Source organism: Alternaria alternata (genome assembly GCF_001642055.1).
Source record: "Alternaria alternata strain SRC1lrK2f unplaced genomic scaffold CC77scaffold_29, whole genome shotgun sequence".
Classification (NCBI taxonomy): domain Eukaryota; kingdom Fungi; phylum Ascomycota; class Dothideomycetes; order Pleosporales; family Pleosporaceae; genus Alternaria; species Alternaria alternata.
The window spans coordinates 138369-154049 of NW_017306218.1; the positions used below are offsets into that span (position 1 = coordinate 138369).

Sequence of the window (15681 nt, forward strand, 5' to 3'; positions counted from 1 at the left end):
GGTATTGTGTTGTTCGTATTCGACCGACGTAACGTGACCGCGTCGGTCAGGTGCCGTTCACGACGCATTCGACTGGGTTTGGTGTTTTCGCAACTTCACGATGTTGACGTGCCTACGTTCTCACGAATTACGGTCGTCAGCTTTACATGACATCTTTAATGATTCTTACGACTTGATGGAAGAAAAGACGGGCAGATCGCTCTGCAGGCTAGCGATGGCCATTCCAGTTCCCCAGCTCGACACGTTTACTTCTTTTCATATCATTATGACGGCGACTGCTCCTTCCTCATCATGTATCATCCTCTTTGTTCCATATTCCAGCGAACATGTAGCGGCTAAGAAAAGACGGGAAGAGTTTGGTCCATGTATGAATGACATGTACGGCTGCGCATGCTTCGTCCCTTTTTCCGCTCCATAAGGAGTGATCTGAGTTTGCAGCGATATAATGGTATATTCGTCTCTGTCGTGTGTCGACCGTGGACTAGTGCTGTCCTGACCCTCGTGACCTTGGTATGCCATGTGCGCGGAGGCGCGACAATCGGCCTCGTAATGACAAGCTGTCCGGATACGTGTTCGTCGAGGAATACAGTGCAATTGCGTGCGCAGGCGCTCGTCGCGGCTCTTTCCTCAAGCAGGCCTCCTCACGTTCTTCCATTCATATTCCCCTGCTGCACATGGCTCAATGCCTCCGGTACTTTGTAGCGCCGCGCAAGCAGCAACTGGCGCCAAATATTGCAACAAAAACGAACAACTCCACCAGGCAGGGAGGGGAAAAGAGGAGAGGATTAATGCATAAGAGGAAAGCAAACAACTATTATTTCGCACAACTCACCCGCTGGCAGAAAATCGGGGTGGGACCCAAGCAAAATCCATGCCATCAACAATTGAACAACTCATCCTGCATTAGCGTCTCCCAGGGAATCCTGAGTAGAGGGCTTGTGATTGGTTGAAGGGTGTTTGAGCAATGCGAACCCCTGTCTCCCCTTTGAGAGGAATGGCATGCTTGGATGGACAACCGATGAGCTGGAGGGGTGGACGGGGAAGTGGGTAGAAGTTCGCGATGGTGATGGGTACAGACGGGGAGAGGGTTTGTGGCGTAGGGTTGAGTGGGTGTGGCGCTCTGAGGGTGTGGGGTATGGTTGTTGTGGGCGGGTTCATCTGTACATGTACATGAAGCAGTAATGAGACCCCGTCGTTCGAGTAATGTGTTACGGATGATTACACGCTGAAGCACCTCAGGAGAATCTTGGGATCGTTGGTGTTCCGTTGCCTCTCAAGGACTCGCACAATGGCTTGATCCTCACTGGCCTTGCGACTTGCGATCTTTTTAATCGGCCAGCCTTGGTCACACGAAGAACACCGTCGAGAGCACCCGACAAAGTATCATGGACCACGTGTGGTGCGACCATCTCACGACATCGGCAGCTAAGTGAACACGCAACAGAAAACCTCATGCGGACTGCTGACATGATCGGCCACGCATGTCTCGCAACTAAGAGGCGGAGATACGTACTCTTAGCCTGTCTGGACTCGATACAACATTACGAAAGCAACAGGCGCAGCAACCCAAAGGTCTCCGGGAGCCACCGAGCAAAAATCGCTCTGGTCATCTTAGTCAAGGCCGTCCAGGCAGCACCATTCTTTGTCGTATAGTCCCCTTTCAGTCTTCGAGAATAGGCTAGAAACTGCGCTGCCCTACTCAGGTCTCTTCCATCGTAACTGCGCCTCAGCGAGAACAATCACCAGCTCGAAAAGTCCTTCCCATCAACCAATGATGTCGTAGTAAGCAGAGTAATCGTCACCAAGCTCCGCTTCACCCGTCAAAAGTGGGCACGCCGGCGTGCGGATTACCGACGGCCTAGGGCCATCTTGGCTGTGGCTGAGCCCTGGTCACATCTTTCCCCTCTCGAGCGTATATCGTCATAAGAGCAGTTCGGAAACCCTGCTCTTCGGTTTCTCTCTGCTCTACTCTACATCGTTACCTCTAATTTCCTTTCGCCATTTCCATCTCGGATCCCTACAGACGTAACATATCTTTACGCCTGACAGATTGATAGCTGGTTGACAATTACAATCATGCATCTACAAAGTAGACAATACTACGACGACGGGTAAGTGTTGCGCGATTCATCACCATCATCATCATCTTCTCTTCCATCGTTTGTCGTTAGTGGCGGTGCCAACAGCTTAGTCGCGTATCATAAGCGGCGCAGTAGCACTATTATTCTGGGGAAAGCAAGCTTGGTGGATCAACGGATCGGCTTGGTCAAGGCCGGTGTGTTTGCGACAGACGACGTCACAACGTTGCTGCGCCCAGACTGCCGCCGCATATCACGGCATCTTTACACTCGGGGCCCATACAACAATACGTCTCCTTCCTCTTTTTTCCTCTTGTTTCCAACTCCAATCACTTCAACTTCACATCTTGCGCTTTCCCTCCTCCATACTTGCGCATCATAATCAATCGATACTTGCGACACGAACATACAAACAACCGGATTCTAATACGCAATGTCTAGAACATGCTATCGCCAAGGCTATGGCTACTACCGCTGTGGAAACTCAGCATGGAATAACTGGGTACGCTGGGTAGTCCTCGTAGTAGTCGTCGTGGGCTTCTTACTTCTCTTCGTACTATGCTCGTAAGTCCTCTACCTCTATGCATCAACGCATTACCAGCTTCATCGCAACATGGTCTAATACACTCTCAGTTGCCTGACAGCTCGTCGCCGCCGCAAAGCTGGTCGCCAACCCTTCTACGGCACAGGTTGGGCCGCGCGCCCAGGCGCCTACAACAACAACCAAACCGCCGCACCCTACTACAGCAACCAACAGCAACCTGCACCGCCATACTCTGCCGCCACAAACAACAACAACGGTTACTACGGTGGCGGAGGCGCGAATAGCAGTTACTACGGCCAGCAGAACGGTGTTGAGCTTCAGACTCCCCAGCCTACATATGGTGGAGGGTACGCGCCACCACCTGGCCCGCCACCACACAAAGCTTGAAAAGATTATGCGCGAGGCGTCAAGGGATGATGGAAGATGGATGAGGATCATGTGACGACATCCTGCGATGACGCGAAATGAGATGGGCTCGATGGGCGTTCAGGAATTCGGAATACGGTCGGTTTTACGGAATGGCACATGCTCGATACCTCTTATGTTTTAATGCACTTCTCTTGTATACCTTAATCAATGGACAATGTACAAATACAAGCCATCCCAGAACTTTCTGAACATAAATGTCTTTTACCAAAACTCGCATCTGTGAACGTTTGTTGCCCAAGGCATATGTTGGCTAAAGAGAGTACGAGAAACTGAACGTTACACTTGGTCATGACATTTTGATCTCTCTGTTCTCAAACTCTGAAGCTGCATGTATCTGATTGATTCACGGTACCGACCATCTCCCATTTTCAGTAGTCCGTCCAACTGGCAACACCAGATGTCGTAAAAGAGCATAACACGCTAAGCATACACCTTCAAACAATCCTGCAATGCTGCCCTCGGGCACCTAAACGTTCCTTTTCCCAATCTCTAACCTACCAACCTCAGTCCACTAGCAGGAGCACCAATCTGGGTGATGCCGTCGATCCTGCACACAGTACCCTTGTACCTCGCGTGGTACCTGGCGCCGCTGTACGGGCTAGTAACCGATGGCATACCGCTGTAGATGGGGGTGAAGCTGGCAGCGCAAATGTCAAAGTCGGCGAATTGGTCAAAGTCAATCTCGATGATGTCGCTGGGATTCCTCTCAGCAATCGTCTTGACGCGCTTAGCCGCCTCCTTCATTTTTGCGTTTCCGGTGCGGTCAAGCAATGCGTTGGCGAAGTTCAGCGCTGTGTTAAGCTGCTTGTTCTTGTGGGCGAAGTTCATGGCTGCAGAAAGCGGGATCGACTTGTGAGGACCCTCAAGCTCGGGAATGGTGAAGTAAGCAGACAACTCGAGAGCGCGTTTCTTGTCGGCATCAGATAGGGCGGAGACGTCGGTAGCACCATTGAGAAGCTTGCGCCTTTCGAGCTCGATAGACATGGCAAGTATGTATTGCGTGGCCGTGTTGATTGCCTTCTTAGCCTAGATGATGTCAGTATACGTCGACTGAATGCACAATGGCAGAACTTACGTCAGACAACTCTGCTTGCGACGAGACGACGTTGACCATGATGAGCTGTAGCAGCTTCCTGAAAGCAGCAATACCTGCCTCCAATTTGTTCTCTTTGAGAGCCTGCTTGCCAGCGGTGAGGTCGGTCGACAATATCGACTCCAGGTCGCGTGGAATAATGGGCAGAATCTTGCGCGAGTCTGTCTCGTCTACTGTTCTCCGTACGTAGTTGACCAGCGAGGGCATGTTTGGCGTTGCTGGCAGGTATGTCCGTGTCGCTTGGTAGATCTCCTGGAAGCGCTCCTGGAGAGGCTCGAAGTTGACAGCACCGACTTGTCGGTTTAGTAACTGCATAGCAGTATCGAACGAACCTGCAGCAATGTGGTCGGCTGCCAAAGGTGAGTTGCGTGCCCAGAAGTCTGCTTCGCTGCTTCCGGCTCCTGCTTCAGCTCCCTCAACTTCAACGAAATCATCCTCTGCCTCCACGTCTCCGTCATCACCCATGTCCCACCCACCAACATCGTCATCTTCGTCACCTGCAAGCTCAGCCGCGGCACTAGTGGGCTCAGCATCGCCCAGAAGATCTTCGTCGCCGAAGCCGTTCGCTGTTGGCTCATCGGATCCAACGCCTTCGACCTCGCCTTGGAGAGCCTTCTCGAACACAGTCGAAGACGCTGCGCGCGTTGGCCAGTTCGTCTTGTGCGTAGGTACGATAGGCTTGGGAGGCGCAAGAGGTGCACCTATTGAGGGAAGCTTGATCTGCTCTTCTGAAACTCCGGCAGCTTCCAGTATCGACTGTGCTTGCTCGTCAAGACCTTGAGCTTTGGCTGTGGCATACGCAAGGGGGTACAGGTCAAGCTCCTGGAACATTTCTATCCGGTTCTGAACGTCTCCTAGGTAGAGAGCATTCTGGAATCTTGCCGTCATGTCACCACGGTGCTCTGCAATTTTAGCCATACGCTTCAATTTGTCCTGGTCTCCAGTGGTGAGGTACAGGAAGGATAGCTTGTCGAAATTGCGCAGTTTTTGGTAAGTCATCTCCACAGTTTGGTGGTTACCATGCGCGAGAGCTTCGTTGCTCAATCGTTGCCAGAGCTTCGGTCGGTCAAGCTGCTTGGCCATCTCGACTGCCACCTCCAGGTTTCCGCACTCGATAGCGAGCTCGAACCGCGTCTGAGGATCTTGCACGAACTGAAGAGCAATCTCGGGATAGCCCTTCTTCTGGAGATAAGAAATGATGCTCTGTCCAACCAAACTGGAAGTCTTGATGATGTTGAGCATCTCATCATAGTTGCGCTTGACCAGGGCAAGCTTGAATCGGTACTCGGTGGGGTCGATCTGGAGGATCTTCGGTTTCGCAGCACGGTCAAGACAGTACACGTTGCGGCCCTTAACCCTCACCAGATATACTGTCTGCTCGAGCGTGCGTACAATTCCATTGTCGCCGTTCATCAGACTGTACTTGATGTGATTCAGTGTAGAGTAGAGAAGGACACCAGTGTCGTCGAAAATTGCGCTCTTGATGCGGATTGTCTCGTGGAGAGTGCTGACTTGCTCCAGGTTCTTTGTCGCGATCGTGACGTTGTGTTTGCTCAGCAATGCGACGTGCAGTCCATCGGACGACCATACGACGTACTTGACGCCATTGACAGAAAGCTCAGCAAGGTTCTTCTTGGCCTGAATGTCGTAGAGTACAACCGAGGTAGGGGTGATCAAGAGCAGATTGCCAGTGCCGCCGAAGTAGATGTCGGTGGTTCCGTGCGGGGGCTTGATGGTCTTGGTAGTCGAGTTACTGAGATCCTTGATGTCAATCTGTTGGTTCGACTGGTTAAAGACGGCAAATCGGTTCCTAGCCACGAAGACAGCAGAGTTACCGGAGCCCCGCTTGGTATCTGTCGGTTCCACTGCTCCTGATGCGTCGCGTGGAAGGCTGATCAGCTCATATGTTCCACTGTCGGCTGGAGAAGTGACGAGAATGGAGCGTTCGGCAGGGTTGTAGGACAGCGTTCGTGGAGGTACCCAAGCGCTTCCAAGCTTCTTAAGAGACAGCATCGATGGGGACTCGATGTTCTTCTGGAAGTCATAAGACCGGACATGCTTCTCCTTGGTTATGTAGAAGAGGTTGTTCTGGTAGACGGCGGATGCGGGTCGCTCACGTTCCAGCTTGAATACCATCACACCATTGTCGTGACCGGCAGCGAACAGGTTGATCTCGGGATGCGCCGCGATGACCCAGAAGCGGTCGTTTTCCCGCTTGAAAGACTGGACAGAGGTTCGTCGGTTGAGATCCCATACACGAATCGTCTTGTCCTCTCCAACAGACAGTATCAAATCTTGATGGGGGTGGAACAGACACGCAGACGCGTTCTGGAAGTGCCCTCGGCAGGTATCAACTTCCCATGCCTTTGTCTCTGACATCCTCCACAGCTTCACGAGGCGATCATCACCAGCGGAAACGATCAATGGTAGTGTAGGGTGGAATGCGACCCAGTTCACACCTCGGTCATGGCCTTCAAGAACAAACTTGACGACCGCGTCCGTGTTCCCAAACATATCCGCCTGGTTTTGGTTCGCGCGTGCCATCTGATCCTCAAAGGACATGGCTTGTGGTGCAGAGTGCTTCTTCCGGAGCCCAGAGATATCCCAGACACGAACCGACTGATCGAGCGAGGCGGAAACGATGAGGTCTTCCTTAGGATGGAATTGCGCACACATGGTGTAGTGGTTGTGGCCAGTCATGGTACATACTTCGAAGGGTTAGGCGTGTTTCTACGAGGGTTTGCGATGTGACTTACTCAACGAGCCTGTCAATGTTAGCTTTGTTCCGAATGAGGTGGCTGAGGGTAGCACTTACGGTTCTGCCAATTCCATATACGAATGGTCTCTGTTCTGTGTCAGCCATTGTCCTGCCGACCCACTGCATGCGCTTACGGTCGTCGGAGCTGCTCACTATCCACGGGAGCTCGTGGTGGAAGAAGACGGTCCGGACATAGTCCAAGTGGCCGTTCAATGTGAAGAGACATCGCCGAGTCTGGTACGACCAGACCTTGATCTTGTAGTCGTCACCGCCAGACACGAACCTGCCCAGTCTTAGTATGTTGTTGGCCCTCCTCACTTGTCCGAGGAATGCTCACAATGGCTGCGTCTTGTGGAAGTCGACGCCGCGGACCGGCCCATCGTGTTCTTCGAAGCGGTCTATAAGTGTGCCCATGCGGTAGTCCCATAGTTGGATAGTCGACGAGTGTAGCGACACGAGGATCCATGGCCTGAAAGCGGTCAGCGGGGAGGGGAGTGAGGCGGAGCAGGTGAAGGTACCTCTTGGGATGGAAGGCAATGCCCTTCGCACGCGAGGACTTGGACTCAAACTGCGCTCAATTAGCTAGCTATACGGTCGCATGGGCCGGGAGCTGCGTGCCTTGGTCAACATTGAGGGAGAGGAAGACATGGCGGAATTGGAGACGAAGCCGCAGCTTCACTGTCGTCTATGGTGACCTCAATGCAAGAGACAGCAAGCGCGGGGGGATACGGGTATACGGCAAAGAGAAAGAAACACGGTGTTGACTATTATGTTTGGTACTGCTGCCTCCTTGAGCTGCTGTTGCTAATGTTCGATATGCCACGCAACATTCCGATCAACAGCCTAGCCGTCTTGGTCCCTAGCGCGGTTTCCCCACCACAGTCACGTGAGATCTGCCAGACATCGCTCCAACTCCGTCTGAAGGCGTCGGGTCCATGTTTCAATTTCAAGCGAACGTCGAGTTTCCACACTAGCTGCCGCAAGCAGAGCCTCACTCTTTCACGTTGCTTCATCCCAATCTCGCCTCTGCTGCGTGGCTCGGCTCCCCTGGTCTGGCGTCCTGCAACGATGCCCCGCAGAACTCACCAATGCGACTCCGTGTGCCAGCTGGCATCGTAGTGCCAACACTACCTACCCGCCCTGTGCAGGACAATTTTGCTCGCTGACCTCATTGGGCATCCATCCAGCCTGACGCAAGGTAGATTGCCCGAGTCTTTGTTGCGACTAATCGTTCGCGACCACGAGCATCGGAGTCAAGGATGGAAAGCGATGCTGTACATGGAAAGGGCAGCAATGCTGCAGACCCGCTCCGTGGCCGGCCAGCTCATTGCTGAAACGCAGGTGATAATTGGCGACAGCCCGCACACATTTCTCACGCTGCAGGGAATTCATACCTCCTCCAGTACTCTTCTTCTTCTTTTGTGCTCCCATTCGATTACCACTGACGCGTCGCACCCGAACTGACCTGCACTTTGTGGCTTTTACCGATCTGCGAGCTACATTTCCTGCATTGCGGCCTATAGTACTCCAATTCCACCTGCACGATAAGCCAAGGCGTTGCAGGGTTCGCCTTCTCAAAACTCTCCACCTCTCCGCTCGAGCTCGCCGCTCAGATATCCCAGTAAAACACTCCCGGACCACCTCCAGAATGATACAGTCGACGCAACTCCTCTTCCGTATTTCAAAGATTAGACACGTCTGTCGGACTTTGATTCCTTAAGAAATCAGCATAATCACGAGAGGAGATCATCGATACGTACGCGATCGCAATTGGCTGCAAGCAAGCCTGACGCAACATTCCCGTCAAACCACCACGACGCCCTCCTGACAATGGCAATGCCTCACGAACCGCCAGCCGCCGCGCTCAACGGCCATCTGCAATCACCGCCCATGACGCCCACTCCTGATACACATAGTCGCTTCCCACCCCCTACACACAAAACCTCTCCGGTCCACAGGCGCACCAGCAACTTCGTGCAGACACCTCCATTGGAGTACATCGAACCGACCGGATACGACTATCACTTCAGCTTCACCCGGCCACAGTCATGCGAGCCATCTTCTCGTCTATCGTCAGAGTCTGACCGTGCTTACCCAGCAACAACTCTGGAAGGATCTGACACTGGTAGCGAATTTGACGAGGACAACGAGTCGGATGAAGAATGTGAACAAGAAGATGAAAGGCCAATGCGCCGGACAGAGAGTGCCCAGTTTGTACTCGAAGAACTGGATGACGATCCAGGCTACGACTGTGACGTAGAGGTTGTGCGACCAGACCATTTCGAAGACGCAAAAAGCGATCGAAGCGGCACAAAAGCAGAAATATTCGCGAGAATGAATGAGTTGCAACTCCAAGAAGATTCCTCAGATGACGAGGAAAGGGAGCGCATATATCTCAAAAAGAAGAAACGATGGAGTGCAGGCATCTTCAAGCGCAGCCACAGCCAGAGCGTCGAAGGAGACAGCGACTACTCCGATAACGACCCTCTCGACGACTTGGACCAGAACGCTCGCCGCCTGCGACGCCGCGTTCGCGGGCCTAGAAGGGGCTCACTCATCTTCGAAGATAGGGGCGTTTCAAATACCAATAATATCGCGGAAGTTGAAGAACCCGATGAAGGGACAACGGTGCCACACTGGAAGGGTCCGCCGTCCATCCCCAGTGATGATGGCTTTACGCTGGATGAACTCCCGTTCTGGAAGGAGCAGAACATGATGGACGTCGAGTCTGAGTCCGAACAGGTGTCAGAATCACGATTTACGTAACTAGAGCCCATTTTGACGACCTTATGTTGTTTCTTTCCTTGGTTTGAGGGTGTTTGTGAGCGACAAGCTTGGTGTCAATTGTGAATTTAGCGTAGCGTATGATTTTTCGAATGCATCTACTTTTGCTTGCACATTGCTCAGCGTCCGACATAACGTATGACAAATCTACATGCATTGCGAAATTTGATTGCTCTTTTGACTAGTGTTCGTTCTCGTTTGTTTGTTCTTAGAGATGGTTTGGCATTGCGAGTCAGTCTGGGGCTAATTTTAGACAGCCTCAAGTAAACTGAAGGCCCACCAGGCGTCAAGCGGAAGCTGACGACCACTCGCACGCGACCAACGTTACGCACCGCCGACTGCCAGGCAACGCGCTCCATCAAAGGACGCGGATACCCACACTTCCGTCCTCGATACTCAGGCGCATGCCTAGGTACTCTTTCAGTGACAGAGTGTTGCTCATACTGCGCAAGGTCGTCAGCCTCATTAATTTGGGATTCACGCACAGATTCAGCAAGCATCATCACTGCTTCGCACGCTCAGCTTCATTTCCAAGTGTTTCAGTTTCATCAGCACATACAAGAGCAGGAAGTAATTTCCCCCTCTTGTACTGTCTTTTCGGACGCGCAGCGCTCAGAATACACCGCCCCTAGAAGGCCCACGCCCCGTCAGCGCTCCCGCTGTCAGGCTGACAGGCCGAAAAACGTAGTCGAACCAATTTTGGATCCCAACCAATGGATATTCTTGACCCCGCGATGTCTAAGCATACCAGCTCCCTCTCCGGATTAAGCACACTGTGAGTCGGCAAGCAACAACACCGTGCTGTACAGCCATCCTGCTGTCGACGGATCTGAGGCTTCCGTTAGGAAAGCTGATTGTGCCTGTAAGACAGACAACAATCATGTAGGTATAAGTAAGGCATCGTAGGCCACCAGTGAAAGAATCATCTCCTTACTCACAACCAAGAAACCATACTACAGTCTCATCTTTTCCTCTTTATTTTCCACTATCTCCTTGTTTCCTTTCTGTTTATTCAAGCCTTCGCTTCTTAATCAGTAATCATGTTCACCATCACCAAAGTTATCGTCGCTTCGCTCGCTCTTGGTGCAGTCCAAGCCCTTCCTCAGCGTCTTGGGGCGAGGCAAGATATGGTCGCTAGTGCTAGCTCTGCTGCCCCAGCAGCATCCTCTTCGCCGCCTGTCGACTTTGGTGCCCTCCTGACAGCCCCTACCGCTGTCAAGCGTTTCCAGAAGCTCCTGACTACGGGACCATCGGACAACGCAGAGCTCCTCACTGGAACGGACCTCCGCAAGGCGACCGTCTTCACGTTCAGTAACACTACTACGCCGCCCAAGAACTCAACCGGTGGTGTTGCGGTTGCAGCTGTAAGTTCATTACTGCCTCAATTACCATGACCTATACTAATTCTTGCTTCAGAACATCGAGAAATTCCCTATCCTTACCGGCCTTGGTATCAGCACCACTGTCGGCTTCCTCAAGCCCTGCGGAATCAACTCTCCTCACATACATCCACGGGCCACGGAGTTCCTCACCCTCGTCGAAGGTGACAACCTTGAGTTTGGTTATGTCCTAGAGAACACTATTGTTGGACCTATGAAGAACCCAGAAGTCGCAGGCTACCTCCACAAGTTCGACGGCACTGTCTTCCCCCAAGGTTCCATCCACTACCAATTCAACAACAACTGCGAAGATGCGACTTTCGTGGCGACTCTCAACTCTGAGGACCCCGGTACCAGTCAGATTGCGCAGAACTTCTTTGCCCTCAACTCTCAGGTCGTTGATGCTACCCTCGGCCTCAAGGTAAGTCCTACCTATCTTGCAAGGTTGCCACTATGCTAACACAAGCCAAAGCAAATCGACGCCAAGGACATTGATCAGTTCGCCAAATCCCTTCCGGTAAACCTCGTCACGGATGTCAAAGTCTGCATGGCCAAGTGTGGATACAAATCCGGCTAAGGGACGCACAATGCAGTTGAGAAAAACCTGAGGGCGAGCATATGAGAACACGACAGCATTAATTCGACATACATAGCGACGGCGCGGGTTAGATCCTTTGAGCGATTGGTGGTATTGGTTATTGGTTTTACTTCTTTGTGGATTTACCTTAGATCTTGTCTACTTCTTGTCTATACACTCCTTTAAATATGCGAACAGAAAACACTTGTTTACCGAAGATAACTCCTCTTGCAATGCTTATTCGTCTAATTCATTGTTGTACCTAAGCTTGCAACCAGGTTTGATAGAAGGCTTGTGCCCACGCTATTCCACTTCTGCATTACACTTCCCCCACCAACATCTGTCAACTCTGCTATCCAATCTTAGCATGACACCTCGTGGAGGTAGTTCTAGCATGCAGTCGCCGAGAGAAGGTGGGATGGGTGCAGCAGTTATCACGAGCTTGTCATCAGGAATCTTTCTGCAGGCGCCTCCCCAGTGATCAAGTACCTGCCAACTGGGTCGCTTGTCTCTCCGCCCAGAGGCACGTTTCCATGGCCATCGCCTTTGCGGACTATGAGGACTGCGTTCTCGATCTCTTCGAGCATGCCTATCGCCCAAGGCAGGCCCGTTGAAGAATCCCCAGTGAGGTGTTCAAAACGACAGCATATAATATGGCCACAATTACTGGTAACGACGTACCGGTGCCCAGTCTCACCGAGGCAGTCATCGCACTTTAGCCTGTCATACAGAGGATTCTGAAGGATTTGAGAAGCGGTCGTTAGGTACTCGCATATGGTAATGACCATTTCGATAGCTATCAGTAATACGCTTATCTATACGTGTGAACAGCAGAGGTTTGTTCACCAAAGAAACTGTCATTCTTTACGCGATCTGTGTCGGTTCTGACACTCACACTTTCCAAAAACCTGTATCTGACCTTGCAACAGAACACCAATTCAGAACTTCCTCAGCCTAAGGCCTTGCGTATAGTTTCTACTATACGTGTCTGTGTAGTAGAGCTTAGATAAGGACCTACCGGGAGACTAATGATCTCTTCGCAAGCACGCTCAGTGACAGGACAAGACCCTTCGATCACTGGAAATCGCTGATACACATCCTGCTTGTGGAAAGGTATGGAATAGTAAATTGCGTAGGCGATGCCATGGTCTCGAAGATGTTGTTTGACTGTGTCACGATGTTTCGACCGTATTGTATACGCAGCCCAAGCAGAATGCGTGCCTGGACGTGTAGTAGGCACTTCAACCACGCTCTGCAATAAGGATGAGTATCGCGACGCGACTTTCTCTTTGTTTTTCCTCTCTTCGGATAACAGATCCAGCTTGCAAAGGAGTATGGCTGCCTGGATCGTGTCGAGTCGACTGTTCAATCCAATGCGTAAGCCATTCGACTTTGTTTCATCAAGACCGTGCTGACGTAGGGATTTCAAAATATGCGCAAAGTCTCTATCCTCTGTGAATACGGCGCCACCGTCGCCATAACATCCAAGCGGTTTCGAGGGAAAGAAACTCGTCGTGGTCACTTGGGTGAGCGTACCAACACGGCGCCCATTAAGGCTTCCACCAAAGCTTTGTGCTGCATCACCAATGATCCACAGGTTGTGACGACTTGCAGCTTCATTTAATGCGTCATAGTCGGCAGGGTGTCCATAAAGATCGACTGCAATGATACCGACTGCTCGATGTCCTGCCTTCTTAGCAGCCATGACACCTGCATCGATCAGCGTCGCATTGATTGTCAAGTGTTGCGGCTCAACATCCACGAACACGGGGATCCCACCAAGCAATACCACCGGTTCCACGGTGGCGACAAAAGACAGATCTGGAACAAGTACGGCATCCCCTGGTTGTATACCTAGAGCGAGCAGCGATAATGTTAGAGCACCTGTCCCACTTCCGCAGGTGACGACATGAGCGGCGCCGGTGAAATCGGATAACTTGGACTCCAGCTCTTGGACTTCGGGCCCGAGGACAAACTTTCCATGTTGAAATACCCTCGCTATCCTGTCGTCTAGCTTGTCCTGAAGTTTCTCTCTTTGAGTCGCGAGGTCAAGCAGTGGTATACTGCTCTCGCAGTGTTGACCTATCCTGTTCACTTTCTCATCAACCTGATCTTCGGCGGGTAGATTGTCAACTTCGCCTTGCTCCGTCGTTTCAGTGATGCTATCATGCCGTTGATCCGAGGGCATCTGATAGTCGATCTCTACCGCTTCGTTCACAACGGGGTGGCTGTCAAATCGGTTTTTCTGGATCTCAGCTTCTATTCGACCTAAAACTTCAACAACAGGTAGCGCCTCAAGCGTACTGGTGATAGGGCGACGTCCGCTTTCCACGCAGTCAAGAAATTCTCGACATTCAGCATCGAGTGGCTCTTGAACTTGGAGAAGTATCGCCTCGCAACCACCCTTCATAGCTTGTAGAACACCATCGATATGCTGGAAACTGTTGTTAAAAACGCGAAGCTTGGTCTCCCATGGTTCGCAATCGTCGAAAACCGCGGTTGCGATATCTCCCACGACTATCATCTTTCTTTCTTTTTGTGGATACAACCACGAAACGTGAATATGCGCTTGAAGCCCAGATGACCACGATAAGGCTACAGAGGCGACGTCTGCGATGTTTTGGCGAAGATGATGGAACCCCTGAACCGTGACGATATCGGGGGATTGATTTGCTAGTGTGAGAATCATGGATAAGTCGTGCACACCAAGGTTCCAAAAAGCGTTTTCCTCCTCACGAACGCGACCAAAGTTGAGCCGACGGGAATGTATGTGCTGGATGACACCGAGTCGTCCTTTTCGTACCATGTCTTTGAGTTTGATGAAAGCAGGGTGATATTGGAAGAGGTGGCCAATCATGACAATTTTGTTTCCCGTTTCTGCTGCTTTTTGGATAACGCGATTTCCATCCTCGACTGACAGAGCGAAAGGCTTTTCGATGAAGACGTGTTTGCCAGCTGCCAAACATGTAACCGCCATGTCAGCGTGCTTTGGTGCTGGTGTTGCAAGCGCGATTGCATCAATATGGGTGTTTTTGAGTACTTCCTCCCAGCTGGAGATGGTTGGTTGATGAAACCCCTGATTTGCTATATATTCTGCTAATTGGATTGCCTGCTCCGGCACAGCATCGACAATGGTATCAAGTGCTCCCCACTGAGCAAAACTGCGGGCAAGATTCCTGCCCCATGGGCCACAACCTAGTAGGGCGACGCGTGGTGTTCTGGATGGAGCCATGTTTTTGATCGTATGATACCTATGGTTTCTTGGAGTATTTCAATTTCGGTAGACTCAGAACAGAAGACAAACCTATCACTCTTTATTCTTTTGGGCGCAAGGCTGGAACACAACATGAGAGGCGATACAAATAGCACATAAGGCTTTCTTACAGGCGTTTCCCCTATCGCCTGATCACACTTAGACAACTTCTGTGTATAGGTACGCACGATTTTAGCTCCGTATCGTTCTATTGCGTGGTGTTAATTCGCCAAAGTCGTGAGACTACAACGAATCCGTCTTTTGGCAAATGCAGGAAGTACAGCCTCTATGGTTGTACGCCACGTGGACCAATGGCAGGTGAGCTGAGGATTCCAAACGCCAACCGCTGTCCAATCACAACCTTGGAACGATTGCGTCTCATGCCTGTATCCTGCAATGTAAGACACATGCATGGACTCTCACAGCCCTTTGAAATGTTTCTTTCGAACGTAGCCTTAATACGGATTGCACATAAATCAAGCCATAACGCTGCTTGGCTTTCGCGTGTAATATCGAAATCGAACTCGATCAAGTGGACGTGTTGACCCCCCGTTGAATCACATAACAAGTACGCGTTGCGCGACCACCACAACTAGCACTTACGAATCCGAAGTTCGGGGTAGACGGGAGCACGCATAGCCAGAGAATATATCTTAGACCTAGAAAATCTTGGGTGCCTGTCTTATTGATTGCGATGGTCTATCCCTTAGCATGAATGACGAGCTTGCGTTGGTCCAGCGCGATGAGTTGTGAGGACACTGATATTGTTTCTTTACCTGTAGAGAG

General features: G+C 51.4%; 5 protein-coding genes across 5 annotated transcripts; 3 read left to right on the forward strand and 2 right to left on the reverse strand.

Annotated features, from left to right (window-relative positions):
• Positions 1–2511: 2511 nt before the first annotated feature.
• CC77DRAFT_1066614 (hypothetical protein) lies at positions 2512–3009 on the forward strand (the record flags this gene model as incomplete). The annotated part of the gene is made up of 2 exons (XM_018528915.1): positions 2512–2642; positions 2712–3009. The coding sequence occupies 2 exons, from the start codon at positions 2512–2514 to the stop codon at positions 3007–3009; spliced, it is 429 nt and encodes a 142-aa protein (XP_018380258.1).
• A 525-nt stretch (positions 3010–3534) lies between these two features.
• Positions 3535–7550, reverse strand: CC77DRAFT_1054563 (Coatomer, alpha subunit; the record flags this gene model as incomplete). The annotated part of the gene is made up of 6 exons (XM_018527803.1): positions 3535–4077; positions 4127–6852; positions 6960–6989; positions 7037–7185; positions 7240–7371; positions 7495–7550. 6 exons carry the CDS (start codon positions 7548–7550, stop codon positions 3541–3543), a joined length of 3630 nt encoding a protein of 1209 aa, XP_018380259.1. The 3' UTR covers positions 3535–3540.
• Positions 7551–8533: 983 nt separating this feature from the next.
• On the forward strand, positions 8534–9737 carry CC77DRAFT_495931 (hypothetical protein). The gene has a single exon (XM_018531916.1). The coding sequence runs from the start codon at positions 8733–8735 to the stop codon at positions 9666–9668; it is 936 nt and encodes a 311-aa protein (XP_018380260.1). The 5' UTR covers positions 8534–8732; the 3' UTR covers positions 9669–9737.
• Positions 9738–10726: 989 nt separating this feature from the next.
• CC77DRAFT_1066617 (spherulin-1B precursor) lies at positions 10727–11642 on the forward strand (the record flags this gene model as incomplete). Its single annotated transcript, XM_018528916.1, has 3 exons — positions 10727–11050; positions 11103–11486; positions 11538–11642. 3 exons carry the CDS (start codon positions 10727–10729, stop codon positions 11640–11642), a joined length of 813 nt encoding a protein of 270 aa, XP_018380261.1.
• Positions 11643–12591: 949 nt separating this feature from the next.
• Positions 12592–14874, reverse strand: CC77DRAFT_1099632 (hypothetical protein; the record flags this gene model as incomplete). Its single annotated transcript, XM_018530017.1, has 1 exon — positions 12592–14874. One exon carries the CDS (start codon positions 14872–14874, stop codon positions 12592–12594), a length of 2283 nt encoding a protein of 760 aa, XP_018380262.1.
• Positions 14875–15681: the final 807 nt, after the last annotated feature.

Bases quoted from the DNA above. Each gene is read 5' to 3' on its own strand.
- CC77DRAFT_495931 (XM_018531916.1), top strand. From the start codon at position 8,733: ATGGCAATGCCTCACGAACCGCCAGCCGCCGCGCTCAACGGCCATCTG.